The sequence below is a fragment of the Eptatretus burgeri genome, chromosome 17, assembly GCF_056783735.1.
Source record: "Eptatretus burgeri isolate ZD-2024b chromosome 17, Ebu_testis_v1, whole genome shotgun sequence".
Taxonomy (NCBI): Eukaryota; Metazoa; Chordata; class Myxini; order Myxiniformes; family Myxinidae; genus Eptatretus; species Eptatretus burgeri.
Genome location: NC_140977.1, coordinates 20,168,699 through 20,194,847, shown reverse-complemented (window position 1 = coordinate 20,194,847; position 26,149 = coordinate 20,168,699). Strand labels below are relative to the sequence as shown.

Below are 26,149 nucleotides of genomic sequence, written 5' to 3'. Positions count from 1 at the left end.
GAGTATCGTGCTTTGAACCTATGTGTAACGCATCTCCAACGCATATTGACGTATGTAGACGTATTTGATTGACGTCTTCCGGACGACCACAGAACTCACTGAACGTGTTTCTAACTTACAGCTACCGTATAATGGCGTATTGGCAGCGTTTAGGGGAATTGGTGTATAAAAATGGGCTTCACAGGAGGAACCCGTCAGTGTTTCAGACTCCATGGTGAGTACATGTCCATGTCAGTAGTATCAGTAGTAGTAGTAGGTGAGCGTGTCAATAGTAGTAGTAGTAGTAGTAGTAGTAGTAGTAGTAGTAGTAGTAGTAGTAGTAGTAGTAGTAGTAGTAGGTCCATGTCAGTAGTAGTAGGTGAGTGTGATGGGGAGGGTGTGGGTGATGATGGATGCTCCTTGCGTCAACGTCCAAGGCCACGGCCAGGAGACTTCTTTGCAGCATTCTCCGAAGTTTTCTTCGGCTTTTATTTATTTATTTATTTTAATGTTTTTCTACGCTGAACTATTGATGTTTTTTAAAGTTTTTGGCGTATTCATAACGAGTTGGACAAATGCATAACGTATGAGTAACGTACACAGAACGTTTCGATAACTTATAGATAACTTATACCAACGAATGCTTAGCGTGTTGTCGGCATTCACAACGTATGCCCAACGATAGTCTAACCACTCTAACGTATACATAGCGTGCGGCAGCGTATCGTCGACGATCACGTGGCGTAGGCTATTCATAGGCTGCTGCTCAACGATTTAAATCATAACCGCACTAGAAATCGAAGTGTTAACATCACCGTCATACCGAAGAAAAACAAACAAACAAAAAAAAACATGAAGTCTTTAACACTGATGGGTTCCTCCTGTGAAGCCCATTTTTATACACCAATTCCCCTAAACGCTGCCAATACGCCATGATACGGTAGCTGTAAGTTAGAAAGACGTTCAGTAAGTTCTGTGGTCATCTGGAAGACATCAAATATGTCTACATACGTCAATATGTGTTGGAGATACGTTACACATAGGTTCAAAGCACGTTACTCATAGGTTAGAAATAAGTTTCGGGTACGCTAAACATTACCTCGACGTATTCGACTTATGAGTAACTTACAAGTAACGTGTGTCGACGTGTCAACGATCGCGTAACGTGCCTACAACACGTTACTCATAGGTTAGAAATAATGAACTTGTGAGTAACTTCAACTTATGAGTAACTTACAAGTAACGTGTGTCGACGTGTGTCAACGATCGCGTAACGTGCCTACAACTTATGGTCAGCGTATGCGGAACGTGTGAGTCATATGCTGGCATACGTCGAAAATTTTTGAGCATGTTAAAATTTGTCGACGAGCTCGGCGTACGAAGACGTATGCCAGCGTGCTCTTAACGTATACAAAAGCTTACCCATAACATATTCGACGTGTGCCAGCGTTTTAGACAAATTTTTCATACGTCGGCATAGCTGGCTAAATCGTCAAGGTGTGACAGCCCCTTTAGGTACAAAAAAAGAGAAGGTATTGCTGACTGAGGTGTTAATACCAATGATTTTGGACTAAACGATGCAGAAATCAAGAAAATGACCAAACACCAAGACCTCAAGAATGAAGTAAGAAGATCCTGGAAGCTGAAGAATGCCAAAGTTGTACCAGTGATAGCTGGACATACAGGAATGATGACAAAGAACCTCACAGAGATATTAAACATAGCGGCAATACACCTGGGTGCTCATTTAGTTGTGGTTGGATAAGATAACCAGTCAACCACTGGTTGGCATGGATGACCCACAAAATATATAATGGAGAAGAAAGTAAATACCTATTAGTCTAGTAGGAAGAGGGGGGGGGGGTATCATGCACCCCCCGGAAATATACTTCTAATCAGTGTTTCTAGATTGGAAAAAGTGTGTAGAAAATGATGAGCTATGTTAAAAAGTTGTCCAAATGTCCCACGTATCATTTTTATGCAAATTAGTGCCCCCATTATCGAAAAATCTAGTTTCACTATATCTCAGCCAATATTGCAGATAACTGAACAAATAAGGTGTCTAGACCCATGTTTTGAGGGTCAAAGATCATAATAAAACGATTCCTGAAGTGGCGACATGTATCTCTGGCATGCTATTATGCAAATTAGTCCTGCCATTGCTGCCATTTCCTATTTTCATAAATGTATTCAATACCTCCGTGAAGAGTTCTGCATCTTCGTCAATGCCAACTGATTTTGCTGGGTATTCAACCTCCAAACCAACAAGGTAAGAAGTTAACTCAGCTACACACACACATGTGGATGTCAGTTTCTGCATGGAACCAGAAACAGGCAGCATCACAGCTGAGCTAGCTAGCACCATGTTCGCTTTCGCGAGCCTCTTAAAATCTATGTAGGGTTCTAGCTTAATTGTTGTTTTCAATTGTATCCCAAAAACATTTGTTAACATCAAACATTAGGCCACTGTAGAACATGATGGTTGCAAATCAGATTGAGAAGTCCAGATTTCATAACAGGGCGCCTTTACCATTAATGGTGATTTCTCATTCATTTCTCTAACAGTGGTGGTAGAAGTAGACATTAAGCCGGCATGCCCAAAAGAAAACGGAGTGTCGATCCTGCAGCCCACAAATTCTCTCCACCTGCATGCATCCTTCATGTGCCATCCATGTCTGATCATGGTCATTTTACACCCCTCACTAAAATCAAAGGAACTGCTACAGAAAAACTACAACAGCTTCAGAAGATCCGGGATCGACGTCTCCACCAATCACATGAGTCCCCATATCATATGCAATCAGTGTGTGACCAGATCCCTACAACTCTCCCCGATGACCTGGAAAGTGTTGGGTATCACCGCAACTGTTATCAGCACTTTAATGGCAACCTTCAGCTTCTGGGAGATAATACAGAACCAGAACCATCAACCTCACAGCGGCATCACTCCCCTCGTAAATCAAGGGGTTCTGCTGGACCCATCTTCCCGCCAGAGTGCATTTTCTGTGACAAAGTTGAGATCAAAGATGGTCATCGCAAAACTGAGAGACCTGTATACTTCACATCTTATAAGAACAAAGAAAATGCATTGGAGCAAATTGAATCACGGATTGAGAAAATGGGTCTAGTTCGACTTCAGACAGGTGAAAATGTGAACCCGTATTTTTTTATGTTACATGCCATATCAACATGTTAACCATTTATCATTCCAGGTCATACAGTTTCAAGAGCAAAGCAACCTTGCATTCATGCTCCTCGTCAAATCTCAGAGTCAAGATGAGCCATTGGACTTGGAAGAACTCATGAAGTACTGCCTGATGCCTGTGCCTCCCAGCCTTGGAACACCGGATGGATTTTTCTCCAAGACCAACAAAGCCTCTATTCTGCACTACCTTCGAGAGGACACCACCCCAGAAGATCTGCCATAGGCTAAGATGCCATACCCAAGATGCCCTGTTCCTCCAGGATGGCATGGCACTGCTACATACCCTTGCCAACCTTCCCCCAACCTGTGGTGAGATATGCCTACAGGTGCTCGATCAAATGGTGGCCAAGAAGCACTTCTTGTTCTTGACTGACAGTTACCACCTGTGCATCAAAGTCTATCAAAGTGCAGGAGAGGTTGAGGCATGGCAGCTCAGAGAAGATCATTTTGGCTGGACCAGTGACCAGGAAGCCATTTGACTTCAAGATGTTCCTTGCCAATGACGACAACAAAAAGCAGATCTGCCAGCTCCTGCTGCGAGTATGGAGTGACCAACAGACAGTTTCAAAGCTGGAGAGAACAGAGATGGCAGTGCTGATCGTGGAGGGGAGAGCCCACCATCTTGTCTCATCGAATGGCAAGGCAAATTGAAAACCCATATTATTATTAATTATTACCAGGATTAACTTAAATAATATTGCCAACGTGCTTCTTGGTGATTGGTGAATAATAGTATAAAATTTTGGTGATTGGTGATGCGATTATTTTTTCTTTCAGTCTTATATTTAAATATTGGTAAAATTGGTAAATTATAAGTGATTATCTGTGATTTTTGTCTAGATCTAGAATTGGTGGTGACTGAAGTGCAATGCCCCTTTGTGTTTCAGGTTGAGGTGCGTGAGCTCCCCACAATCTACAGCAACCAGGAAGAGACTGATACAAGGGTGGGACTGTACCTCCATCATGTTGCTGCCCTCGGATACAAGAATGCTGTGGTCAGAATACCTGACACAGATATCTTCATGATTCTTCTCTACCATGCTCATGCCATCAAGCTGACTGTATACCTGGATACGGGGTCAGGGAAACATCGACAACTTCTCAAACTCTCTGAGCTTGCAGAATCCCTGGGAGAAGACTACTGCGCCACTCTTTTTGGGTTCTATGTGTTCAGCGGAGAAGACTGTACCAGTGCCTTCAAAGGGAAGGAGGGGCCCTTGAAAAATCTGGAGAAGAACCCCAGGTTTCACAAGGCGTTGTCAACTCGGTGACTAATGGAATGTCAAGCCTGAGGTGCTGAGGCAGTTGGAGCAATTCACCTGTCTGATGTATGGACAGAGTCGTGAGTCTTCAGTGGATGTCGTCCATGCCAAGTTGCTACGCAAAATGGTTGGGGAGGACAAGAAACTCACTTCCAAGTCTAAGGTCGACCTGGCTCGCCTTCCTCCATGCCACTCTGCTCTGAAGCCACACATCCAACGTGTGAACCACCGTGTCTCCTTGTACAAGCGAGCTGATGAAGCTATTCTGGAAAAGCCAAAACCCTATGATGAGGGGCAAGGATGGATGAGGACTGATGAAGGAGTGTTCAAACAAGTATGGTCCTGCGGTCCTGTTCTACCAACCTCGCTAGTTGATCTCCTGGACACTGGAGAGCGTGAACAGGAAGAGGAGGAGGAAGAGGAAGGAGAGGACGAGTTGGACTCTGATGATTTCATTGAAAACGATGAGTGATTCATAGTGGAGAAGCATTTACCTGACTGTTTATCTGGAATGGGAAAGAGAAGAAGAGTTCTATTATGATGTTTGACCCTTGTACAACAAAATAAATAAACATTGGTTAAAAACACAACAACATCTGTCGAGACACCTTATTTGTTCAGTTTTCTGCAATATGGATTCTCTTAATTGGTAAAAAAGTGATTATTTTGTAATGGTGGCACTAATTTGCATACTAGCATGACACAGACACATGTGATCACTTTAAGAATAGTTTTATTATGATCTTTGACCCTCAAAACATGGGTCTAGACACCAGATTTGTTCAGTTATCTGCAATATTGGCTGAGATATAGTGAAACTAGATTTTTCGATAATGGGGGCATTAATTTGCATAAAAATGATACGTGGGACATTTTGACAACTTTTTAACAGAGCTCATCATTTTCTACACAATTTTTTCCAATCTAGAAACACTGACGAGAAGTATATTTCCAGGGGGTGTATTTATTTTCCAGGGGGTGTATATTACCCCCCTCTTCCTACTAGACCAGTGGTTTTCAAACTTTTTTTAGTGGCGACCCAATTTCAGAACCTCTACATCGCACAACCCAAAAGATTCAAAACCCAATTCATAATATACAAGATAAGATTTCATATGACACAAGAACATTTACTGTTTACTTTATTCACCATCGTCATGTTTTCATAGACGAGTAAACGGAGAATAGCCGAGAGTATCAAAATAGTACAGTTGAATGTTTCAGAAGTTTAGTCCGAATGACATTTAGATATATCAGTGAGAAGCATGAGCCTGTTTTTCAGAAACCAACTTCTCTATTCGTGGAGGTGATGACAATGACAGGATCATATCATGCTCCATTTCTCGGTGATTTCTGTACTTTGTTTTAATCACCACCATGGTGGAGAACGACTGCTCACAAAAGTATGATGAAGGATATGGCATGAGAACCTTAATGGCGCGCCGTGACAGGGTCGGGTACGATGGCAGCATTTTGCACCAGAATGCACTTGAATCCTGCTGGAGCTGTACAAGCTCTTCCTGTGCTGTATCATCTTCATCAGCAATCGAGTCCAGTGGAGCCATGAAAGGGTCCCGAACCACAGAAAAGGACGGCACATCCAGCTCAGGGAAATAGTGCTCGAACTGTTCAATGAGCGACCGAAGGTGACGTGCTATCTCCCCAGAAAGACTGTCGAGCTCAGTATCATCGTACTGGCAGGTCGTTAGATGCTCCACCAGACGAGGGGAAAGGCTGAAGTGCTTAACAGCTGCTTTGTCTGCCAGTAATTTTAGAGTCGCCAGAAATCCGCTCATTTTGTTGTGAAAAATCATGAGGTTGGCGTCTTTGCCTTGGAGGGAGCGGTTGAGGACATTGAGACGTTCAAAGATGTCAACGAGATAGCACAGTTCTGACAGCCAAGAGTCCGACTCAAGCAACGCTACCCGTGCCATTTTCCCTTGTGTGCGTAGGAACTCCTTCAGTTCATCTCTGAGCTCGTAAACATGCAGAAGAAGGTTTCCTCGAGATAACCATCTGACTTGAGTGTAGAATAGTAAATTCTTATGGTCAGCATCCATCTCCTGGCAGAATAGCCTGAATAACCTAGTGTTGAGGGCGCTCGATTTGACGTGATTCACCATTTTTACGACTTCTGAGAGCACGCACTGCAAGGTTTCTGGCAAAGTAAGAGAGGCGAGCGCTTCTCGGTGAATCATGCAGTGTACCATGGAGGTGTGAGGAGCCACCTCAAGCAATTTAGCCTTGAATCCAGAACGCACTCCTAACATTGCTGGCACGCCGTCTGTTGTAGAACCTAGCAACTTTCAGAAGTCTAGATCTTGGTCACAATAAAATTGCTCTACTTTCCCAAAAATGTCCTCGCCTTTGGTGGTGGCCTCCAATGGTTTGATGAGCAGAGGCTCATCGACAAAGTTATCAGCCTTGATGAAGCGGACCCAGACGATGAGTTGCGCGTACGATGCGATATCAGTGGACTCGTCCAACTGTATGGCGTGCCACGGCGACTCCTTGATCTTCTGAACGACCTGAGCCGTTACGTCCAGACTCATATCATCAATTCTGCGTTGGATGGTGTTGTCAAAGAGGGGTATAACTGCCAGTTTCTTTGCCGCTTCCTCCCCAACCATCAGAGATACCATGTCCTTTGCATATGGCAGCACGAGTTCTTCCGCAATGGAGTGAGGCTTTTTAGTCTTGGCAACATGGAGCGACACTCGATACGAGGCCTCTAATGCCCGATAATTAGTCTGATGGCATGTACCCTCTGTCAAGACGCGTATTCTTGAGTGCAAGAAGTTTCCTCTCAAAGAACGCTCTCTCCTTATCCTGATAAGGCGCATGTTTTGTAGTCAAATGCTTCTGCAACTTATTTTGTTTCATAGACTCAGTAGAAAGCACTTCAAAACAAATCACACACTGAGGCCTCTGTGCCCCACTTTTATCCACCACGCAGTAAAATCCAAGTTCCAGAAATTTATCCTGGTGAGAACGTTCTCGAGATTTTCTGGTGGCCGGTGCTGCCATCACAAATAAGGTCTCGAGTCGTACGTGGAGAAGTGAATCGACGTTAATGATTGAGTCAGAGTCTGAGTCTGAGAGGCCGTGGATCAAACCACTAATTTCCCACCAAAATGAACCGCCCTTCAGCGAGCCCGTGCATCGGCTGGATCCCATTCCAAGCGTCATGTTGCGACAGTTCCCACACTTTGAACGAACCGTTTATATTACATCCCGTAAAAGCGAACACCGATCAAAAATAGACAATTTTTTTTCGCTGCAAGTGGACGCCCACGACTCCACAAAATTTGCTCGGAGACCCCACTTGGGGTCGCGCCCCCGGGTTTGAAAAACCAAGTACTAGACTATATGGATTTTTTTAATGCCATGAACAAAACTTTGTAGTTTTGGTAAATTATTAGTTTCAAGTGGTTGTAGGCACGTTATGCGATCGTTGACACACGTCAACACACGTTACTTGTATGTTACTCATAAGTCGAAACACGTCGAGGTAATGATTAGCGTACCCGAAACTTATTTATAACCTATGAGTAACGTGTTGTAGGCACGTTACACCATCGTTGACACATGTCGAGGCACGTTATGCGATCGTTGACACACGTCGAGGCACGTTACTTGTAAGTTACTTATAAGTCGAAACACGTCGAGGTAATGCTTAGCGTACCCAAAACGTATTTCTAACCTATGAGTAACGTGCTTTGACCCTATGTGTAATGTACCTCCAATGCATATTGACGTATGTAGACGTATTTGATTGACGTCTTCCGGACGACCACAGAACTTACTGAACGCGTTTCTAATTTACAGCTACCGTATAATGGCGTATTGGCAGCGTTTAAAAAACAACAACAATAATTTCCAATATTTCGTCACGTCCGATTGCCTCTTCAGTTTGCTCATGTCCTATTCCTAGTTCCTCCTCTGTGAATATTTTCTGTTTGAGGATATTGTCATGTCGACGTCGAAACTTAAAAGCAAATGTCCGAATATATTTTAAAATTCGTGATAGATTAAAAAAAAACAAAAAAACAACAACAACAACAACTTCACATATTTCGTCACGTGCCTTCACGGAGCCAAGGAGAAAAAAAAGAAAATGTGCCTTGACGGAGAAAATAAGTTTCGGGTATGCTAAACATTACCTCGACGTGTTTCGACTTATGAGTAACTTACAAGGAACTTGTGTCGATGTGTGTCAACGATCGCATATCGTGCCAACAACTTATTCCCAGCGTAGCGGAACATGTGAGCCATACGGCGAGTACGTCGTAAAATTTTCAGCATGCTTGAAATTTCACGAGGTACGAGACGTACCACGAAATATGACAGCATACTTCATTGTTTTTCAGCGTGCTCTTAACATATACACAACTTACCCATACCGTATTCGACGTGTGCCAGCTTGGTTCGGCAATTTTTTCATAGGTCGGCATACGCTGGCTAAATCGTCAAGATGTGACTGCGTGGTTGACACTTCCAATTCTCAGGCGGTTATGATTTAAATCGGCGTGCGGCAGGTTTTTAACAGGCTACGCCACGAGTTCGTCGGCGATACGTGCAGCGTGCTATGCCTAAGTTAAACTATCGTTGGGCATAGGTTGTGAACGCCGCCAACAGGCTAAGCATTCGTTGGTACAAGTTATCTATAAGACAACGAAACGTTCTGTGCCCGTTACTAATATGTTATGCATACGACCAAAACTTAAAAAAAAACATCAAAATTTCAGCGTACGCCAACGTTTTACATACATTTTTATACGTTGCCATTGCTGGCTAAATCATCAAGGTGTGACAGCGCCTTTAGCAATGGCTTTCTTACTGCCACTCGACCTGTCAAACCTGCAGCTCGAAGTCTTCTCTTCACAGTTGAACCTGAGACTTCCTTACTTTGACCAGTGTTAAAGCTGTGCTTGAAGCTGCTGTCCTGTGAGCCACCTATCACGCAAGCTGTTGACTCTCAGAAACTTGTCTTCTGATTGTGTTGTGGCTTGGGGTCTGCCAGACCTCTTCCTGTTAGTTTCCTCCAGTTTCCAAGTGCCTTTTGATGGTGTAGGAAACTGTACTCACTGACATCTTGACTTTCTTTGCAATTTTCTTTTGTTGCTTTGCAATTTCTCTGAAGGAAAAAGATACACTTTAAAGGGTTATAATGGTCTTTCTGTCTTCCTTTGTAAATTGTCTTTTTTGCCATTATGATAGCAATATACTACTTCCTGCAGTGCAATATTGTCCAAATAATGCTTCAGAGGGTGAAGCAACACAGTCTGTCCCAACACTGCTTTTATGCAGACAGAGGGTTTGCAATGAATCAACAAAAGTTGGGACACCTGAAGGAATTGTTTGTGTCAACTTTCAAGACTTAATTTACTTCCATTGCTGCAGAACAGCTGCAGTTGCTAACCCATTACTTCTTCCCTGAAAAAGGGCCTTTTTTAACAACTCTGAAAGTTACATTATTTTTCAGTTTTTGAGAACCTAAACTTTTTTTTGAACCTCTAGCAGTTTACCGCTTAGCTTTGCACCATTTCAGGTTATTCACTGGACTTGAACTGCTTAAATTTCAGTAAAAACTGAAAAATGGGAGTTTTCTAAAACTTTTGACTCGTAGTGTATAAATCAAAAGAGGTGGTGTTAACATTGTTTAGGAATTTAGTAAGGGCCACATCGAGAATATTGTGTGCAGTTTTGGTTACCATAACTTAGGAAGGACATAGCTGCCATAGAGATGGTTCAGTGCTGGGCTACTAGATCGATTCCTTGCCTCAGGAGACTCAGCTATGAGGAGAGGCTGAAGGAGACAGGGCATTATACGCTAGAAAGGAGGCAGTTATAAGGAGATATGACAGATGTTTGAGATAATGAAGGGTATAGACATAATAAGTAAAAAATAATTATTCAACAGAGTAGACAGTGATAGGACCAGGGGCTAGAGACTGAGAGTAAAGAAGAGGAGAGTTAAGATGGTAGTAAAGCAGGGGTCTTTTACTCAAAGTAGTTAATGCATGGGATTGTCTCCCTGGAAAGGTAGTGACAGGAGAAACAGTCGATAAGTTAAAATGGGAATTAGATAGGTACCTGGAAGTTTTGGAGATAGAAGGGTATAGGGATGTTGGCAGGACTTTGAAGCAGTTTGAGCATTGATGGGTGAATGTATGCATCTGTGCGGAGTGTTGTTTGTGGGGGTCTCGTTAAGGGGTGTTGTGTGGTTGATGGTGGTTTTTTTTAACCAAAGAACCGTCTTTGCCCATGCCTCCTCCTCTGGAAAGAAAAAAAAAACTACCCCCCCCCAATGTTTTTTTTTTTTTTTGGTCTGGTGTTGATGCAGCGCAGGCATGATGAGCTGAACAGCCTCCACCTGCATCGAAATTTCCTTGTGTAACCTTGTGTGTTGAAAGATTATTTAAGGTAACAGAAGTCTGAAGGGTCATGGGGACCTAAAGGGGAACTCAAATGCAAAATTGTAACTGACGAGCAGAACCTACATGTTGCTTCACTGATGGACCAATTTTCCATCCTGTGTCCCAAAAATTTTGGAGGATGGGAGAAGGAAAGAAACACAAATTTACCCATGCATAGAGAGCTTTAACCTCTAGACCCCACCCTTCCTGCTCGTCCCCATCCTCACGCCCCACATTCGTTCTGATGTTCCTTCCCGCTAGGAATGTCTCACACATGATGACAGACTTTGACAGGCCCCTCCTTAATATTTTTTTTGGGGGGGGGGAGGGGGGAAGGAAAATGGAAGGCAGCCAAATTTACCCATGTTGAAGAGTGCTTTAACCTCAGCGCTGCTCAGGTAAAAAAGGAGATCGTAATACCCTGTGCCACCACAATCAGGTGGAACTACACAAAACAAATTTACATGGATAATTTATGCCCCTCCCCCCACACTCCCACATGAGGCTGTGGCCACATAGCCTATATTACCCCCCCCCCAGACAAAATTGTACTTATACCCCGATATATATATATATATATATATATATATATATATATATATATATATATATAGAGATATATATATATATATATATATATATATATATATATATATATATATCTATATATATATATATATATCTCAAAATATATAGCCTGGTGTTGGCGCAGTGGTTAGGGCAGCGGCTTGGGATCCAAGAGGTCCTGAGTTCAAGCCCCGTTGAGCCACTGAATTAATACACCAGGGGGTTGACTCAGCCTGTCATCCTTCCGAGGTCGACGAAATGAGTACCAGTACTGTATACTGGGCCAGTGTATACCCCGGTTAAAATAGGTGTACCATATCCCTGTGTCGTAAGAGGCGACCAGGGTTGCGTCAGGAAGAGCATCCGGCGTAAAACATGTGCCAAATCACTATGCGGATCATAATGGATGATCCGCTGTGGCGACCCCTAACGGGAGCAGCCGAAAGAAGAAGAAGAAGAAGATATATCTCAAAATATGTGGCCGTGCATAAGGAACAAATCCACAGAGGGAGGGAGGGGCGTTTATAGATTCGTGTAGAAACAAATGTAAAGGTCAAAGTGGTATCAAGCTCTAAATGGTCAAGGGTCAAAGCTATCAAAAATGTCTGAAGGGTGTCAGGGGTCTGAATGGGACTTAAGTGGTATAAAGGTCTAAAGGTTCTAGGGGTCAAAAGGGTATAAAGGGTGAATAGAAGGGATCAAAAAGGTGTCTAAAGTGTTCAAAGGGCTTAAACGTAAAAAGAGGTCTTCAGGGTCTAAAAGGTAAAAGGGGTCTTCAAAGGTCAAAAACTACATTCCAATACTACAAAATTAATAGACGTATATGTGTCAAGTCAGGGTGCAATTGACGTTCAAACAGTCTGTAATTAACAGACGTAGTCACACGGATTCATGGACGGACTGACCGTGTTTTTTGTTTTTGTCTGAAGGGTGCAAGTTTGTGGATATTTATTTTAATTGCACGGGAAGAGAAATGTGAATAAGTAACACTTTGTCGCCAAAGAAAAATTGGAAATTGTACCAGGTAGCGGCGCTACACGGTATACATTTCCAAATAAATTTATGCCCCCCTAACCCCCCACATCTCCTAAGTGAGGCCACGGCTACACAGCCTATGTCCCCCCCCCCACAAAGTTGTATTTGTACCCCAAGTTTGGAGTTTGCAACATTTTATATTTGCAACTGACGATAGCACAAATTGAGGATAACAGGACACAAGGTACATGATTGTTGGTTCAAATCTTTCACTTAATAACAAAATTTGAGAAAATGGATGTTTGAGAAATTGTTCCACAATTGTGATTATTTCTTAAAGAAATGAAATAAAAAAGGAGGGTTTTTATTCTTTACACCAGAGTTCATTATCAAACTGTCCAAAACAAAATCTATAAGCATTGACAGAAACCTTCATGGGGATGGTTCTTGATGAAAGAAGCTTCAGAGTCATTTGGTTCTGGTAGATCCAGGTGGATGTCATGCTCAGTTTTCACTTCCACTTTCACAAATAAATCTGGAAAAGTAACTTTTATTAAATGCTGGGAGTCTTGTGTCATATGAATAACTGGTAATATACTCTTGAAATAGCAAAATAAATAATGCATCAAAATCATTGATTTCAGGTCTTTAAAGAGAGAAAATAAAACATTTCTAGGAATAGCATAGAATCAAAGCATTGCAATGTCAAAGCATAAAACATTCTGTACAAACTGCCTCAATGTTATGAGATGCTTCTTACCCGACGACAACTTCAGTGGGAATTTCACCATTACCCAGGCTGAGATAGGTACTGGTACCAAGTAGGTATCAGTACCATTTGGGTCGTGAGGTGAATGTGATTTTTATTATAGGTACTGGTACCAAGTAGGGATTGGTACCATTTGGGTCGTGAGGGGAATGTGATTTTTATCATAGGTACTGGTACCAAGTAGGTATCGGTACCATTTTGGTCATGAGGTGAATGCGATTCCAAATTTTGGATGGACTGCTCTCGGCCATCCGAGAGCAATGGTTCCGAAGATTTTTTTATCCACGATCAAAAATTTGAAATCACATTCACATCATGACCTATATAATACTGATATCTACTTCGTACCAGAACCTATGATAAAAATTGTGAGAAAAACACTTTCGACGTGAACCCCCCCCCCCAAAAAAAATCAAGCTTTTGAGGTGTTTTTTTTGTCCAAGTTTGGGTTGGGACCCTAGGTTTGGGAACCCCTGGCTTTGAAGTACACACACTCATATATAAGCTGTCGAGCCTGGGTTTGAATGCCAACCGAGCTATAAACTGTCATACCAGTGTTTCGTCGGTAAGGTAATCCTTAAATGTGTATATGCCATCCTTCGGGTGGACATTAAATGGGAATCCCGTCTGCTAAGGTCATTCGTTGATGGACCTTAAAGATCTCACAGTGTCATTTGCGAAGAGGAGGTGAGCTATCGCCAGCACCATGGGAAAATTCAAAATTCCTGCCCTCAGCAGCACAGCGCATTGCATCAGCGGCACAGCCCTGCCCTCAGCCAATGATGCTACTGCACTGTCTTGTGCTGCATACAAATGAAGGAGAAAGGGACCACCAGCCAAATTATAACCAAGAAAATAGAGAAGGCAAGAAAAATATTTTCTCCCAAACCTGCATTATTTGTCAAGTTACATACAATTGCGATCCAACATGTGACAACTTGTTTATACCCGAAACATTTAAAAAAAATTTTTTGTGACGGTTTTTGAATTGTGCACCCATTGGTCGGACAGCTGTTGGACCACACCACATCTGTTGCTTGACTCCACCCAACATGGCACTGAGACAAAATGATATGGCTGCCATCTTGGTTTTCTGGCGGGCCAAACACATTTGGAAATTGAAGCAGGTGGCGCTCCACGGTAGACATTGACAAACAGGAAAACCACGGGGTAACCTTCCCGGGTTAGATTGCGGTAGTGCATGTCGGGGTGGTGCTGAGGTGTCGTCCACCAGATGGCGGTTTCCTTGGGTTAACACCTTAGGCGGTCCCTTCAGCTGGGTACCTGGAATGTCCTATCCCGAAGAGAGGATGATTGAACATCGGTATTGCAGCACTCTCTGAGGTTCGGACACTGGATAGTGGCGAGATCCTGGTAGTTGGTTACACCTTGTATTGGTCTGGTCACTCTGATGGTTACTGTCAGGTATGGATCTCAGGTGCGACTATTGATTGGCCACATATGGTCCATATTTAAACATTCGGTAATTGCATTAATCAGTTGTCCGGATTCAAACCAGTGTCACCAGTGTCCTTGCTGTCTTAAAATGCATTTTACGCAAGCCTACATGGCTCCTGCCTTTTACATAAACAAACTTGCAGCAGGCAACTGTTATGAAAACTTTCAGCAGGCAACTGTTCTGAATTCCAGCCTTGAAACCTCAAAGCTCTTTATGAATATGTGCCAGCTTTGTCTCGCAGCCCGCTTACAACAGTGAGAAAGATGTTGGCTTGCTGAACTTCCCCTAGGGTGTAGGGAGGGGGGGGGGAAAGCCCACTTGCACCTTTGTTTCTTGCTTTGCCTTGCTTTTCTCCACCTAGGAATAGGGTTTTATATATGAAAGTTTTGTGGTGTAACCTTTAGTGTGGTACAGGCTCTGACTGCTGTGGTTGGTCCCTGTGTCACCTCCGCTTGCAAGTGCTGTGCCGCTTCAATAAACCGCATATTCGAGAATCTTCTGTTGACTTCCCTCAATTCTTGGCCTGGAGTGAAGGGTCTTCATCACAGTTACCATACCCAAGGAGTTGCTGTAGCGGTGTCCAATAAGCCGATTCCAATGATAATTGAGGTAAAACCGGTCAACAAGCATATTATGAGACGAAGGATTCGTCACTCCTTAGGTGTTGTTTCTCTGATGTGTGTATATGCTTCGACTGAGGCGAGTTATCTCACTGTGAAGGACGCATTATATGCCACACTCGAGTCTGTAGTTGATCAGTGCCCCAGGCGAGATACTTTTCTAGTCTTGGGGGATTTCAATGCATCGACTGGAACTGATCGGGATGGGTATGAGAAGTGTCAGTCCCCATGGGTCTGGAACTGTGAACCAGAATAGCACCAAGTTCCTTGACTTTGCAGAAGTGATGGACTTAGGGTGGCTGCTTCATGGTTTCAGCACCCAGAGGGCTCATCGCTGGACTTGGTATTCCAACGCTGGTGGTGTGGTAAAGGAGATTGACCATGTGCTCGTTGATGGTCACTGGAGGATGATCCAGAATTGCAAGGTCTACCAGAGAAGTCAGTTCCTCAACATTGACCACAGGCTTGAGATAGCAACTCTGAAGTTGCAGCTTGAATCTGGGAAAATGGTACCATCCCAGCCTAGGCTGGATGATGGCAAGCTCAAGGATGAGAGGGCAGCTGAGGAGTTGGTGGACAGGCTGAGTGAGGATTTGGGGGGTCTGATTGCTTTGGGGAATCCTGAAGAGTTGTGGAATGCCTTCGAGACCACCATCCTTGATGTTGCGGGTGAATGTCTTGGAACTCACCGGAGGGCGATGCAGAATTTTGTTTCTCAAGGGACACTGGATACCATTGACCAGTCACAGGACCGGGCTGAATGGAAGAGCCGAGCTGTTCAGAGTTGAGGTGTAAAACTATACGTGTGCCGAGGGTGGACAAGGAGGCCGATGTGCAAGGAATCTGTGAGGGGGTAGAGTATCTCCTGTGGTCAAGTGATTCTCATCCTGCTTTCAGGGGAATTCGTGCATTGCATTCCTCCAAACCCACCCCTCAGTGTACGGAAGTTAGAGTGGAGGGTGGAGGGCTCTTGACAGAGGAGTCCGAAGTGATCCACCTTGTACCAGGCTGATCCACCAGCTGTTGAGTTGGATGTCAGGGGTGTTACTATTACCATTGCTGACCCTCCAATCAACTGTGATCCACCTTCGTTTGTGGAAACTTTGGTGAACCGGTTGAAATGGGTAAAGCTGTGGTCTGTGTCATCCATGCTGAACTTCTCAAGGCTGGTGGAAATGCTGGACTCATGTCGTTGCATGCAGTTCTGTGCTCTGCCTGGAACACAGGCATCATCCCAACTAACTGGAAGAGGGGCCTTGTTGTCCATCTCTGGAAAGCGAAGGGTGATCGCCAGGACTTCAACAACTCACGAGGGGTGACGCTACTCTCAGTGCCGGGCAAGGTCTTTGCTCGGAGAATTATTGATCGAGTTGGCCACCATCTGCTTGAGCACCAGCGCCCAGAGCAGTCAGGCTTTACACAAAAAAGGTTGACAATTGACCGTATCCTTGCCCTTCGGGACCTCAATGAATGCAGAGAGTTTTGGCAGAGGCTGCTTGCAGCCTATGTTGATCTCTGCAAAGCGTTCAATTCAGTGAATCGAGATGCCCTCTGGAGGATTCTTGGTCTTCGTGGAGTGCCATCAAAACTGATCAATCTGATGTCTGAACTACACTTTGGTACTGAGAGTGCTGTGAGATGTGGTGATACCATCTCCGACTTATTTCCAGTTGTTACTGTAGTTCGTCAGGTGTGTGACCTGGCACCCACACTTTTGTGTTTCATCCCATGTTCCCCTTACTCTTCTGTGTTTCATTCAACTTCACCCACATGAGTCCTTCTCCCCTCACATTCATCTTACTCTCACTTCTACTCAGCTGTTGTTCCTTGCCCCTTTCCATTTTATTCCCTTCCATTCTGCTCTAGGTCTCCCACGAGCTTCTGTCATGTGTTCAAATAATTAAAACCTCGGCACAAACAAACACAGATCTCATCAGAAGTGATGTCGATCACACAACTCACCATTCAGCTGGTCACTTTGCTCCTCTTCCAGACCAAAGGAGTTCACATCCTCTACTTTTATCTGCAGAATCTCAGAAGATCCTTGAAGCTCTTCAACCTTCACTCCACACCCGAACACAGTCAGCTGTTCTGATTCCGGATGCTCATGACAGGAATCCTTCCAACAACCAACTTGAGCATACATGGTGGGTGAACCTTTAAAGAAGCAGAAAACATACCACTCTCCTGATGTTTGCTCCAACCTGAGCACCTTGATCCCGTACAATACCTGCATGTGAAGTACTTGAGACGATCCTCTGCCTAAATCAGTTGTATCACTATAAACAAACATTCACCCCACACATACTTGCATAATTTGACATCCCCAAATACGAATTGTACATGTGCAGGTTCTTCCAAGCCTGGTGTTGGCTCAGTGGTTAGGGTAGTGGCTTGGGATCCAAGAGTCCTAAGTTCAAGCCCCGTTGGCCGCTGAATTAATACACACCAGGGGGTTGACTCAGCCTGTCATCCTTCCGAGGTCGGCAAATTGAGTACCAGCTTGCTGAGATAATTGAGCCATTCGAGTATCTTGTGACAGAGTGGCAACCTGTCCAGGATTGTGCCCAACAGCCCAGGAAACTGCTTCGGCAGCACCGACACTCTCTGTAGAGAGTATGGTTCCATTTATTATTATTTATTAGGTTCTTCAAACAATACTCTAATTGTATTGCATGTTGATGTAAATTTTGACATATAAAACATATAAAATGATCAAAAGATTACATATTTATATAAAATCTGAGCCTGTTCAGCAATTTTAGGATGAAGACATTGAATGGTGAGAAAGCCTTACACACAGCACAGGGGATGTGTATGAAGGAGTATTTCTGCTCAAATGTAATCCGTGCAGCACATATGTATTAATATGTAGACAGATTCCCCACGTCACTGGCTTTCAGATAAATAAAAAAGGAACCCACTGTTAAGAAAATTGGATGGCATGACAACATCACTCTGAAACGTGTCTATGGGAATTCAGTTCAAGTTTGTCATACTGGCAAGTAGTACTGCATCACCTGCGTTCATGATTTAAAGGAAGACCATTTGTATCATTAGATAGTTTGAACACTGCAGGATAGTTGAATACTGCAGCATAGTTACCTCCACCACCGAAGGTGGATGGAGGTTATGTTTCCACCCTTGTTACTTGGCAAATATTTTTTTTTTTTGACAAGAATGTTGCTCACCTCTCTCGATGCAATTTCTCCAAAATTCGCAAAATAGGTTTGAGGGTGATAAAAGCAAGAATAAAATGTCAATTAAACTTGATATTAAAATCAATCTTCTTCTTCTTCTTTCGGCTGCTCCCGTTAGGGGTCGCCACAGCGGATCATCCGTATGATCCGCATAGTGATTTGGCACATGTTTTACGCCGGATGCCCTTCCTGACGCAACCCTGGTCGCCTCTTACGACACAGGGATATGGTACACCTATTTTTAACCGGGGTGTACACCAGCCCAGTATACTGGTACTCATTTCGCCGACCTCGGAAGGATGACAGGCTGAGTCAACCCCCTGGTGTATTAATTCAGTGGCTCAACGGGGCTTGAACTCAGGACCTTTTGTATCCCAAGCCGCTGCCCTAACCACTGCGCCAACACACCAGGATTGATATTAAAATCAATGTATTGTTATAAATCTGTAATGGAAAATGTACTCAAATATGGTATGATTCGATGTGCTTGAACATGTATATATTTTCATTTACATAATCATATCTTTCCTCTGCATTGAAACATGATCAACCTGTCTCGTAAAGATGTTCAAAACAGGCTGACCTTTCAACGAAAACTTTAATTGCCTGTCATTTAAATCTATCCTGCTTACTAAGGGATATTTATGAAATGATTAATATAAGGCACCAGCAAGCTTGATATGAGATATTATTTTATCTCAACTGGAATATTGGTCTAAGGAAATGTCCAGATGTATTCACTAAGTTCTGATTGCTTCAAGATAGTACATTTCCCCATCCTGTTAAAAGCTGACTGACTTTTAACCTACATACCATAGAAATCCATTAATGTACCCAAAGGGCTGCAGCCTTGACGTCATTCTGTGTGTCATTCTGTGCCGGGAGAGAATCTACACATCTGGGTTTGATATATGTGCGACAATCCTTTACCAAATCAAGCTGGCTGCTGCACGAAGATTGAAAATGATCTCCACCTGGGAATACCAAGAACTGAAAAACTGGCGCCAGCGTTTGGAAATGAAAAAGAAAAAAAGCTACGTCTCACTGAACGCTATACATATAAATAACTCAACATTTCCATGTATTTTAGAATCTGGAGGAAGACTATTATTGGTTCACGAAAAAATATTTTCACGAAAAAAATAATTGGTTCACAAAAAAATATTTTCACGAAAAAAATAAGTGACCACTATATTCGTTATTGTTGTCTGTCTGTCTGTCTGTCTGTCTGTCTGTCTGTCTGTCTGTCTGTCTGTCTGTCTGTCTGTCTGTCTGTCTGTCTGTCTGTCTGTCTGTCTGTCTGTCTGTCTGTCTGTCTGTCCCAAGCATAGCTCTGTGGGTTTTGATCCGATCCTGATAAAATTTTGGTGTGAGGTTTATATCATGATCGAGTTGTGTTTTCCTGAGAAAGGGCGTGGTGCGCCCATTATGGGCGAAGCCACGCCCAAAAAACACGTGTTTTTAGGGGGTAGCCGATTTCAATTGGCATCTTCTCAGAGGGGATTTGTCGAATCTGACGGGTTTCGGTATTTGGTTAGCCCAATGGCACCTGCATAGCCCCACGGAGCTCGATTTTTCATTTTCGTCCCAAGGTCAAGGTCACAAGGTCACAAACTTAGGAAATTGCGAATTTTGACATAAAACATTATCTTCTCCGAGGGGTTTGTCAAATCTGGCTGGAGTTTTGGTATTTGGTTAGCCCAATGGCACCTGCATAGCCCCACGGAGCTCGATTTTTCATTTTCATCCCAAGGTCAAGGTCACAAGGTCACGAACTTAGAAAATTGCGAATTTTGACATAAAAATCCATCTTCTCCGAGGGGTGTGTCGAATCTGGTAGGGGTTTTGGTATTTGGTTAGCCCAATGGCACTTGCATAGCCCCACGGAGCTCGATTTTTCATTTTCGTCCCAAGGTCAAGGTCACGAACTTAGAAAATTTCGACTTTTGACAGAAAAATCATACGACCGCCCAAACTTTGAGAGCTAGGATAACAATATTTTTTATACATAATCTTGAGGTCATTCCCCACCTAAAGTCTTGAAACCATTTTGCTCTATCTCGAACACCTTGCCCCGTGGCACCCCCTTCAAGTTTGTTTTTACACTGATTTCATCAAAGTATGGATAATCCGAGTGCGAAATGCCATATTGCCTATATGACATTATATTGTTCCTGGAATGTCCCAGAGAAAGTTTTGCACCAAAGGTCATAATCCTTGACCTTTGACCTTTAAAGTTCACAAAGGTCAATTTTTAAAAGTTGTGGGAATCGAACCGGGTTTTCGACCTTCTTCGACTAACTAACTCCAATAAGCTATAACACGTATCCTGTTTCCTTATTTTAATGTCCACAACATTGTTTTGTGACCTTTAAAGGTTATGCAAAGGTCAAATTTTTAAAGTTGTTGAACGAAACCAGGTTTTCGACATTTTGTAGTTAATAACCTGTCACTCGTACCACATCATGTTGATCATTTTTTATAACTTGGTCAAACATTATCACATTGTCTCATCCTTGACTTCTGAAACAATCAACATCGTCAAATACCGCTCGTGAACAAACGTTGTCTTCAGACTTGTTTCAATTTACAATCTGGAGTAATCCTCTCGATTACTCCATACGCGCATATGTACGTTTGTTTGTTAAATAAATGTTTCAAATGTACAGGAGGACTTAATAATTTCTTCTACACCTCCGTTTGTTTGTTACTTGGCAAAATAAAAATATTGACAAGTATGTTGACCGCCTCCGTTTGTTACCTCCGCCACCGAAGGTGGCGGTAGATATGTTTTCACCCCTTTCTATCTGTTTGTTACTTACGAAATCTAAAGATTTTGTAAGTATATTGATGACTTCCGTCGTGTGTGTGTGTGTGTGTGTGTGTGTGTGTGTGTGTGTGTGTGTGTGTGTGTGTGTGTGTGTGTGTGTGTGTGTGTATGTAGGCACGATAACTCGAGAACGGAAGAAGCTAACAATGTCAAATTACACCATGTGATTCAGAAGGGTGATGGCTAGCGATGATTAGATTTTGGTCAAAATCGGTCAAAGGTCAAGGTCACAGTGAGGTCAAACATAATTCTGTAAAAGATTCACGTGGAGAAATGGAGTATTTTTGCTTCGGTCGACGTTACGAGTTTGTTTTAACTTCGATTTTAATTTTGTCTTCGGTTTTTGCGATCGCTTAGGACGCTTAAAACTCGGTTGTCGAAATTCTGGTAAAAATCGGATGTTTTAGAGACGTTTTAAGATTGTATAAAAAAATATTTCACTCGCCGCGTCACGGCTCGTCACGTGGTGTAGCGCGCTCGAGCACAGGCGTCGTTGAGTCACGTAAAGGTTTTGTGTGTGCGCGCTGATGGTGTTTAAACGTCATTTTTTATCCCAATAAAGGTTATCGTCGCATGCCTGACTCGCTAAGCCGTCGGATTATGTAAAGATTGTTGGTGGATGGCCAAATATTCCGGTTTTGTGACTTTAATAAAATAATATTAAATAATTGCGTAGAGAAGTGGAGATTTTTGCTTCAGTCGACGTTACGATTTTTGATGGTTTGGTACAGAATCATCGTAGAAACTTCTGGTTTGCGTCGCTACCTTCTCGAGAGACAGCTTTTATTAGACAAGGTCAGAGGTCAAGTTGACGATTTCGTAAGTACCAGTCTATGACTGCTTGTTTGTTACTTACGAAATCTAAAGATTTCGTAAGTATATTGATGCCTTCCGTTTCTGTTTGTTACTTACGAAATCTAAAGATTTCGTAAGTATTGTTATGTTTGAGGGGGGTGGTATGCATTCAAAGGGTAATTAGGATGTTTAATTAGGTATGCCATGCTGTTAGAGTTTACCAGGATCTCGATGTAATAAGTAGCAATTCAGTGGTGATAAGTTGTCTAGTAAATGTTCATTTCTTCAAGGGGGAAATGATAATTGTCACGTAATTAGATAGGGACATGGGATAGGGTAAGTGTGTCTGCGTAAACCCCTTTTAGTAGTCCCTGGAGGCTGGCCGTGACGTCACAGGACAGGGCTGCGGATGGCTCCGCCCCGTGATCACGATTGGCGGAAGGCGACGGCGGTGGGCCAATAAAACGGCTCGATTGGAAGTGACGAGGACGGGAGGATAAAAAGGTTCTGTTCGGGGTCGAAAAGGAAGAGGAAGAAGATCGGGACAAAAAGATCGTGTTTTTTTGGTGTGGAGGCTGTTGCACGGGAAGCATACTTGTTGTTGTGCCGATTCGATCGTGTTCTTCATCGTGTCTTGGAGCCTTGCTGAGCCTCGTTCCTCACCTTTGTTGGCTCTGGGGTTCTGCTGACTCGGAGTACGGGGTCGAACGGCGGGCGGACCTGCCTCCCTCTCCTGCTCGCAATTTGGCGCCAGAACTGGTTCCCTGGCGGCTGTGAGCGGACTTGGGCCAGGACCAGGAGGTCGACAGCACCACGGTTTCTCCTGCCCCCCCTGACGAGAGCAAGGCCAGCTCATCCGACGCTGATCCAGGGACAGTTGCGTCCACACCACGGTCCAGCCTGACCACCAGAAATAGCTACGTTTTGTGTGTGTGTGTGTGTGTGTGTGTGTGTGTGTGTGTGTGTGTGTGTGTGTGTGTGTGTGTGTGTGTGTGTGTGTGTGTGTGTGTGTGTGTGTGTGTGTGTGTACTTGGCGCCTTAGAGGGTTTGAGATCTGTATATTCATTGGAATTGTCTGTGTTTTCCCCACGCCCGATCCCACACCATCCCGTCGAATCGCCCCGGATCCCTCTTCTTGCCGAGTCTTGTTATTTCTGGTTAATAATAAAAACAAATAAACATCATCAACTCAGTGAAAAGCGACTCGTGCCACCTTCCTCGTCCCGTTTGCGGTAGAGCGATTGGAACCGCAATGTTTGGGTTATAAATATATAAACCGCCTCCATCGTTTCGGCTCATTCTACGTTGGCGGGACTGTTCAAGTCCCGTGGACACCACATTGGTGTCAGGGTGTTGGATGTTCGAACCCCTCTAAATTATATTTGGTATCGGGAGAATATACCAAGATTAAAATCTCGCCACGAATTGGAATATAAAATTATTACCGAAAAGCGCGCGAGCGCGGGAAAATTTTGGCGGGAGTTTTCAAATTTAAATTAATTGGCGGCAAACGGGACTTCTGCACCATGGCGGATGTGCAGATGTTTGAGGAGGAAGGCCACGTGTCTGGCAGCGAGTCGGGGGAAGAAGGGAGAGACGGGGGTAGGGTTGGAACCTCCCCCATTCTGAGCATGGACCGTGCTTCATCGCCCGTAACGGAGCCGGCAACGCCGGAAACCGGCACGATGACGATCTGGACAATGTTGGAACGTTTAATGAGTGCAATTACAGCACAGGGGGCAAAAATGACGGCACAGGGGGCACAAATGGCAGAAATGACAGCACAAATGGAAAATCAATTTGTGACACAGAGGGCAGAAATGACGGCACAAATGGAAAATCAATTCATGACACAGAGGGCAAAAATGACGGCACAGGGGTCAAAGATGGCGGATCGATTGGGGGTAATGGGGGAACAGTTGGGTGCACGGATTGATTTAATGAGGGATGAATTGGGGGAAAAGATGGAGAAAATGAAAACTGAGATGCAGGAGTGTGTGGATGTTAAATTGGGAGAAATACAAAGTAAATTCGAGGATAGATTGGAGGAAACAAAGGTAGAAATTACATTGGAGGGGGAAAATATACGAAAAAAATTGGTAGATAAAATTGATGCAACGAACATTCGGGTTGATAAAGTGGATGAAAGCCTGGAACGTCATCGTGCCTGTGTGGATGCTCGTATGCAGCTGCAGGTTGAAGAGTGGGGAGAGCTGAGGAAGCAAGGGATGAATTTGGCGGAGGAGGTAAAAGGATTGGAGGCTCGTTTGGACGAACAAGATAAAATTATGAGCCAAGATGAAGTCTTGGATAAAGGCCTGGTAGAGCCGTCTTTTGTAAGTAGAGTGTCCGGGTTGGTTGAGGAACAGCTACAAACTCGCGACGGAGCCTTGGAGGAGGTTGTGCGGGCCCAGAAGATCCTGCGGGAAGAGGTGAATCTGTCCATTCAACGTTTGGAACAGGAGGCAAAATTGACCCATGAGACCCTCACCACAAAACATTTTTGGCCACAGTGGGCTCCGAAATTGGATACGCAGCCACAAGGGTGTTTGATCCCTGGGCTGGATTCGGACAAGGGAGAAACTGAGAAGCGGGCCACCGTAAAAGTGATCCCCCTGGTAAATTTCGACGGGTCAGGGAGCGTTGAAGCTTTTCTGACGCAATTTGAGTGCATTTCCCGACTAAACGGGTGGAATGAGCAGGAACGTACAGGGAATTTGGTGGCAACGTTGCGGGGACTGTTCAAGTCCCGTGGACGTCACGGTATATTGATGACTTCCGTTTCTGTTTGTTTGTTTGTTTGTAGGCACGATAACTCGAGAACGGAAGAAGCTACCAATGTCAAATTACACCACGTGATTCAGGAGGGTGATGGCAAGTGCTGATTAGATTTTGGTCGAAATCGGTCAAAGGTCAAGGTCACAGTGAGGTCAAATATCCAATTTTTGATGGTTTCGTACAGATAACTCGAGAACGGAAGAAGCTACCAATGTCAAATTACACCACGTGATTCAGGAGGGTCGTGGCTAGCACTGATTAGATTTTGGTCAAAATCGGTCAAAGGTCAAGGTCACGGTGAGGTCAAACATCCAAAACATTCGATTTTTGATGGTTTGGTACAGAATCATCGTAGAAACTTCCAGTTTGCGTTGCTACCTTCTCGAGAGACAGCTTTTATTAGGCAAGGTCAGAGGTCAAATTGACGATTTCGTAAGTACCAGTCTATGACTGCTTGTTTGTTTGTCTGTCCACTCGCCTCCAGCATAAACCGCTCAACCGATCATTCTAAAAATTTCAGTGATTAATGTCACCGACCCTGCGACGGTCCCGCATTGAAGTTTCGTAAAATTTGGTTGACCGAAAAGGTCTATATAGGCCAATAGGCCAATTTGAGCCAGATTTTCTAAAACCCTCAAATTTCATCCGATTGACTTGAAATTTGAACAGGATTTGAATATCAGGTAAGTGAATTCAACCACCTAGTACTCTTGAGGTTATCATAGGTCAAAAGGTCAACCCAAAATAGGTAAAAAATTTTAATTGTTTCTAAAATTGTCAATTTTCATCTGATTGACTTGAAATTTGAAGACCATTTGCATATCAGGTCGCTGAATTCAATCACCTATTAATTTTGAGATCAACATCGGCCAAAAGGCCAATTTGGGCCAAATTTTCTAAAATCCTCAATTTTCATCTGATTGACTTGAAATTTGAAGAGCATTTTCATGTCAGGGTGCTGAATTCAACTACCAATTAATTTTAAGGTCAAAAGGTCAACATAGGCCTGATTTCTAAAATTGATAGGGACCCACGAAAAAGAAAAGAAAAAAACCCAATAAATCTTCACTATATTACAAACCAATTTACAGAAGATGTAGTTCCCCCAATGTAGCCCCCCCCCCACCCATTCAGTGCCTTATTGGGGGAGATACATTTTTTTAATACACATGACCTGACCGTGGGCACTGCAGGATGTTTGCAAAATTTGGTGGAGATTGGCCCAACCGTTTTTTTTGTTTTTTCTGTGATTTTCAAACATGCACATAATACATACAGAGACTTTCCATGT

The 26,149-nt window shown here is 43.5% G+C and overlaps 1 protein-coding gene and 1 pseudogene across 2 annotated transcripts in view; one reads left to right on the top strand and one right to left on the bottom strand.

Annotated features, from left to right (window-relative positions):
- The window catches only part of LOC147009492 (uncharacterized), a 170,951-nt gene that overhangs the window by 26,721 nt on the left and 118,081 nt on the right, over positions 1 to 26,149 (bottom strand). For both annotated transcript variants that reach the window (XM_085861897.1, XM_085861896.1), the window contains 2 exons: positions 17,218 to 17,412; positions 12,838 to 12,942 (listed from right to left, as the gene is read on the bottom strand). In XM_085861897.1, coding sequence (XP_085718023.1) covers positions 12,838 to 12,942; positions 17,218 to 17,401 — 289 coding nt within the window. In that variant the 5' untranslated portion in view covers positions 17,402 to 17,412. The remainder of the gene's footprint in view (positions 1 to 12,837; positions 12,943 to 17,217; positions 17,413 to 26,149) is intronic.
- LOC147009495 (uncharacterized) lies at positions 2,573 to 4,987 on the top strand (annotated as a pseudogene).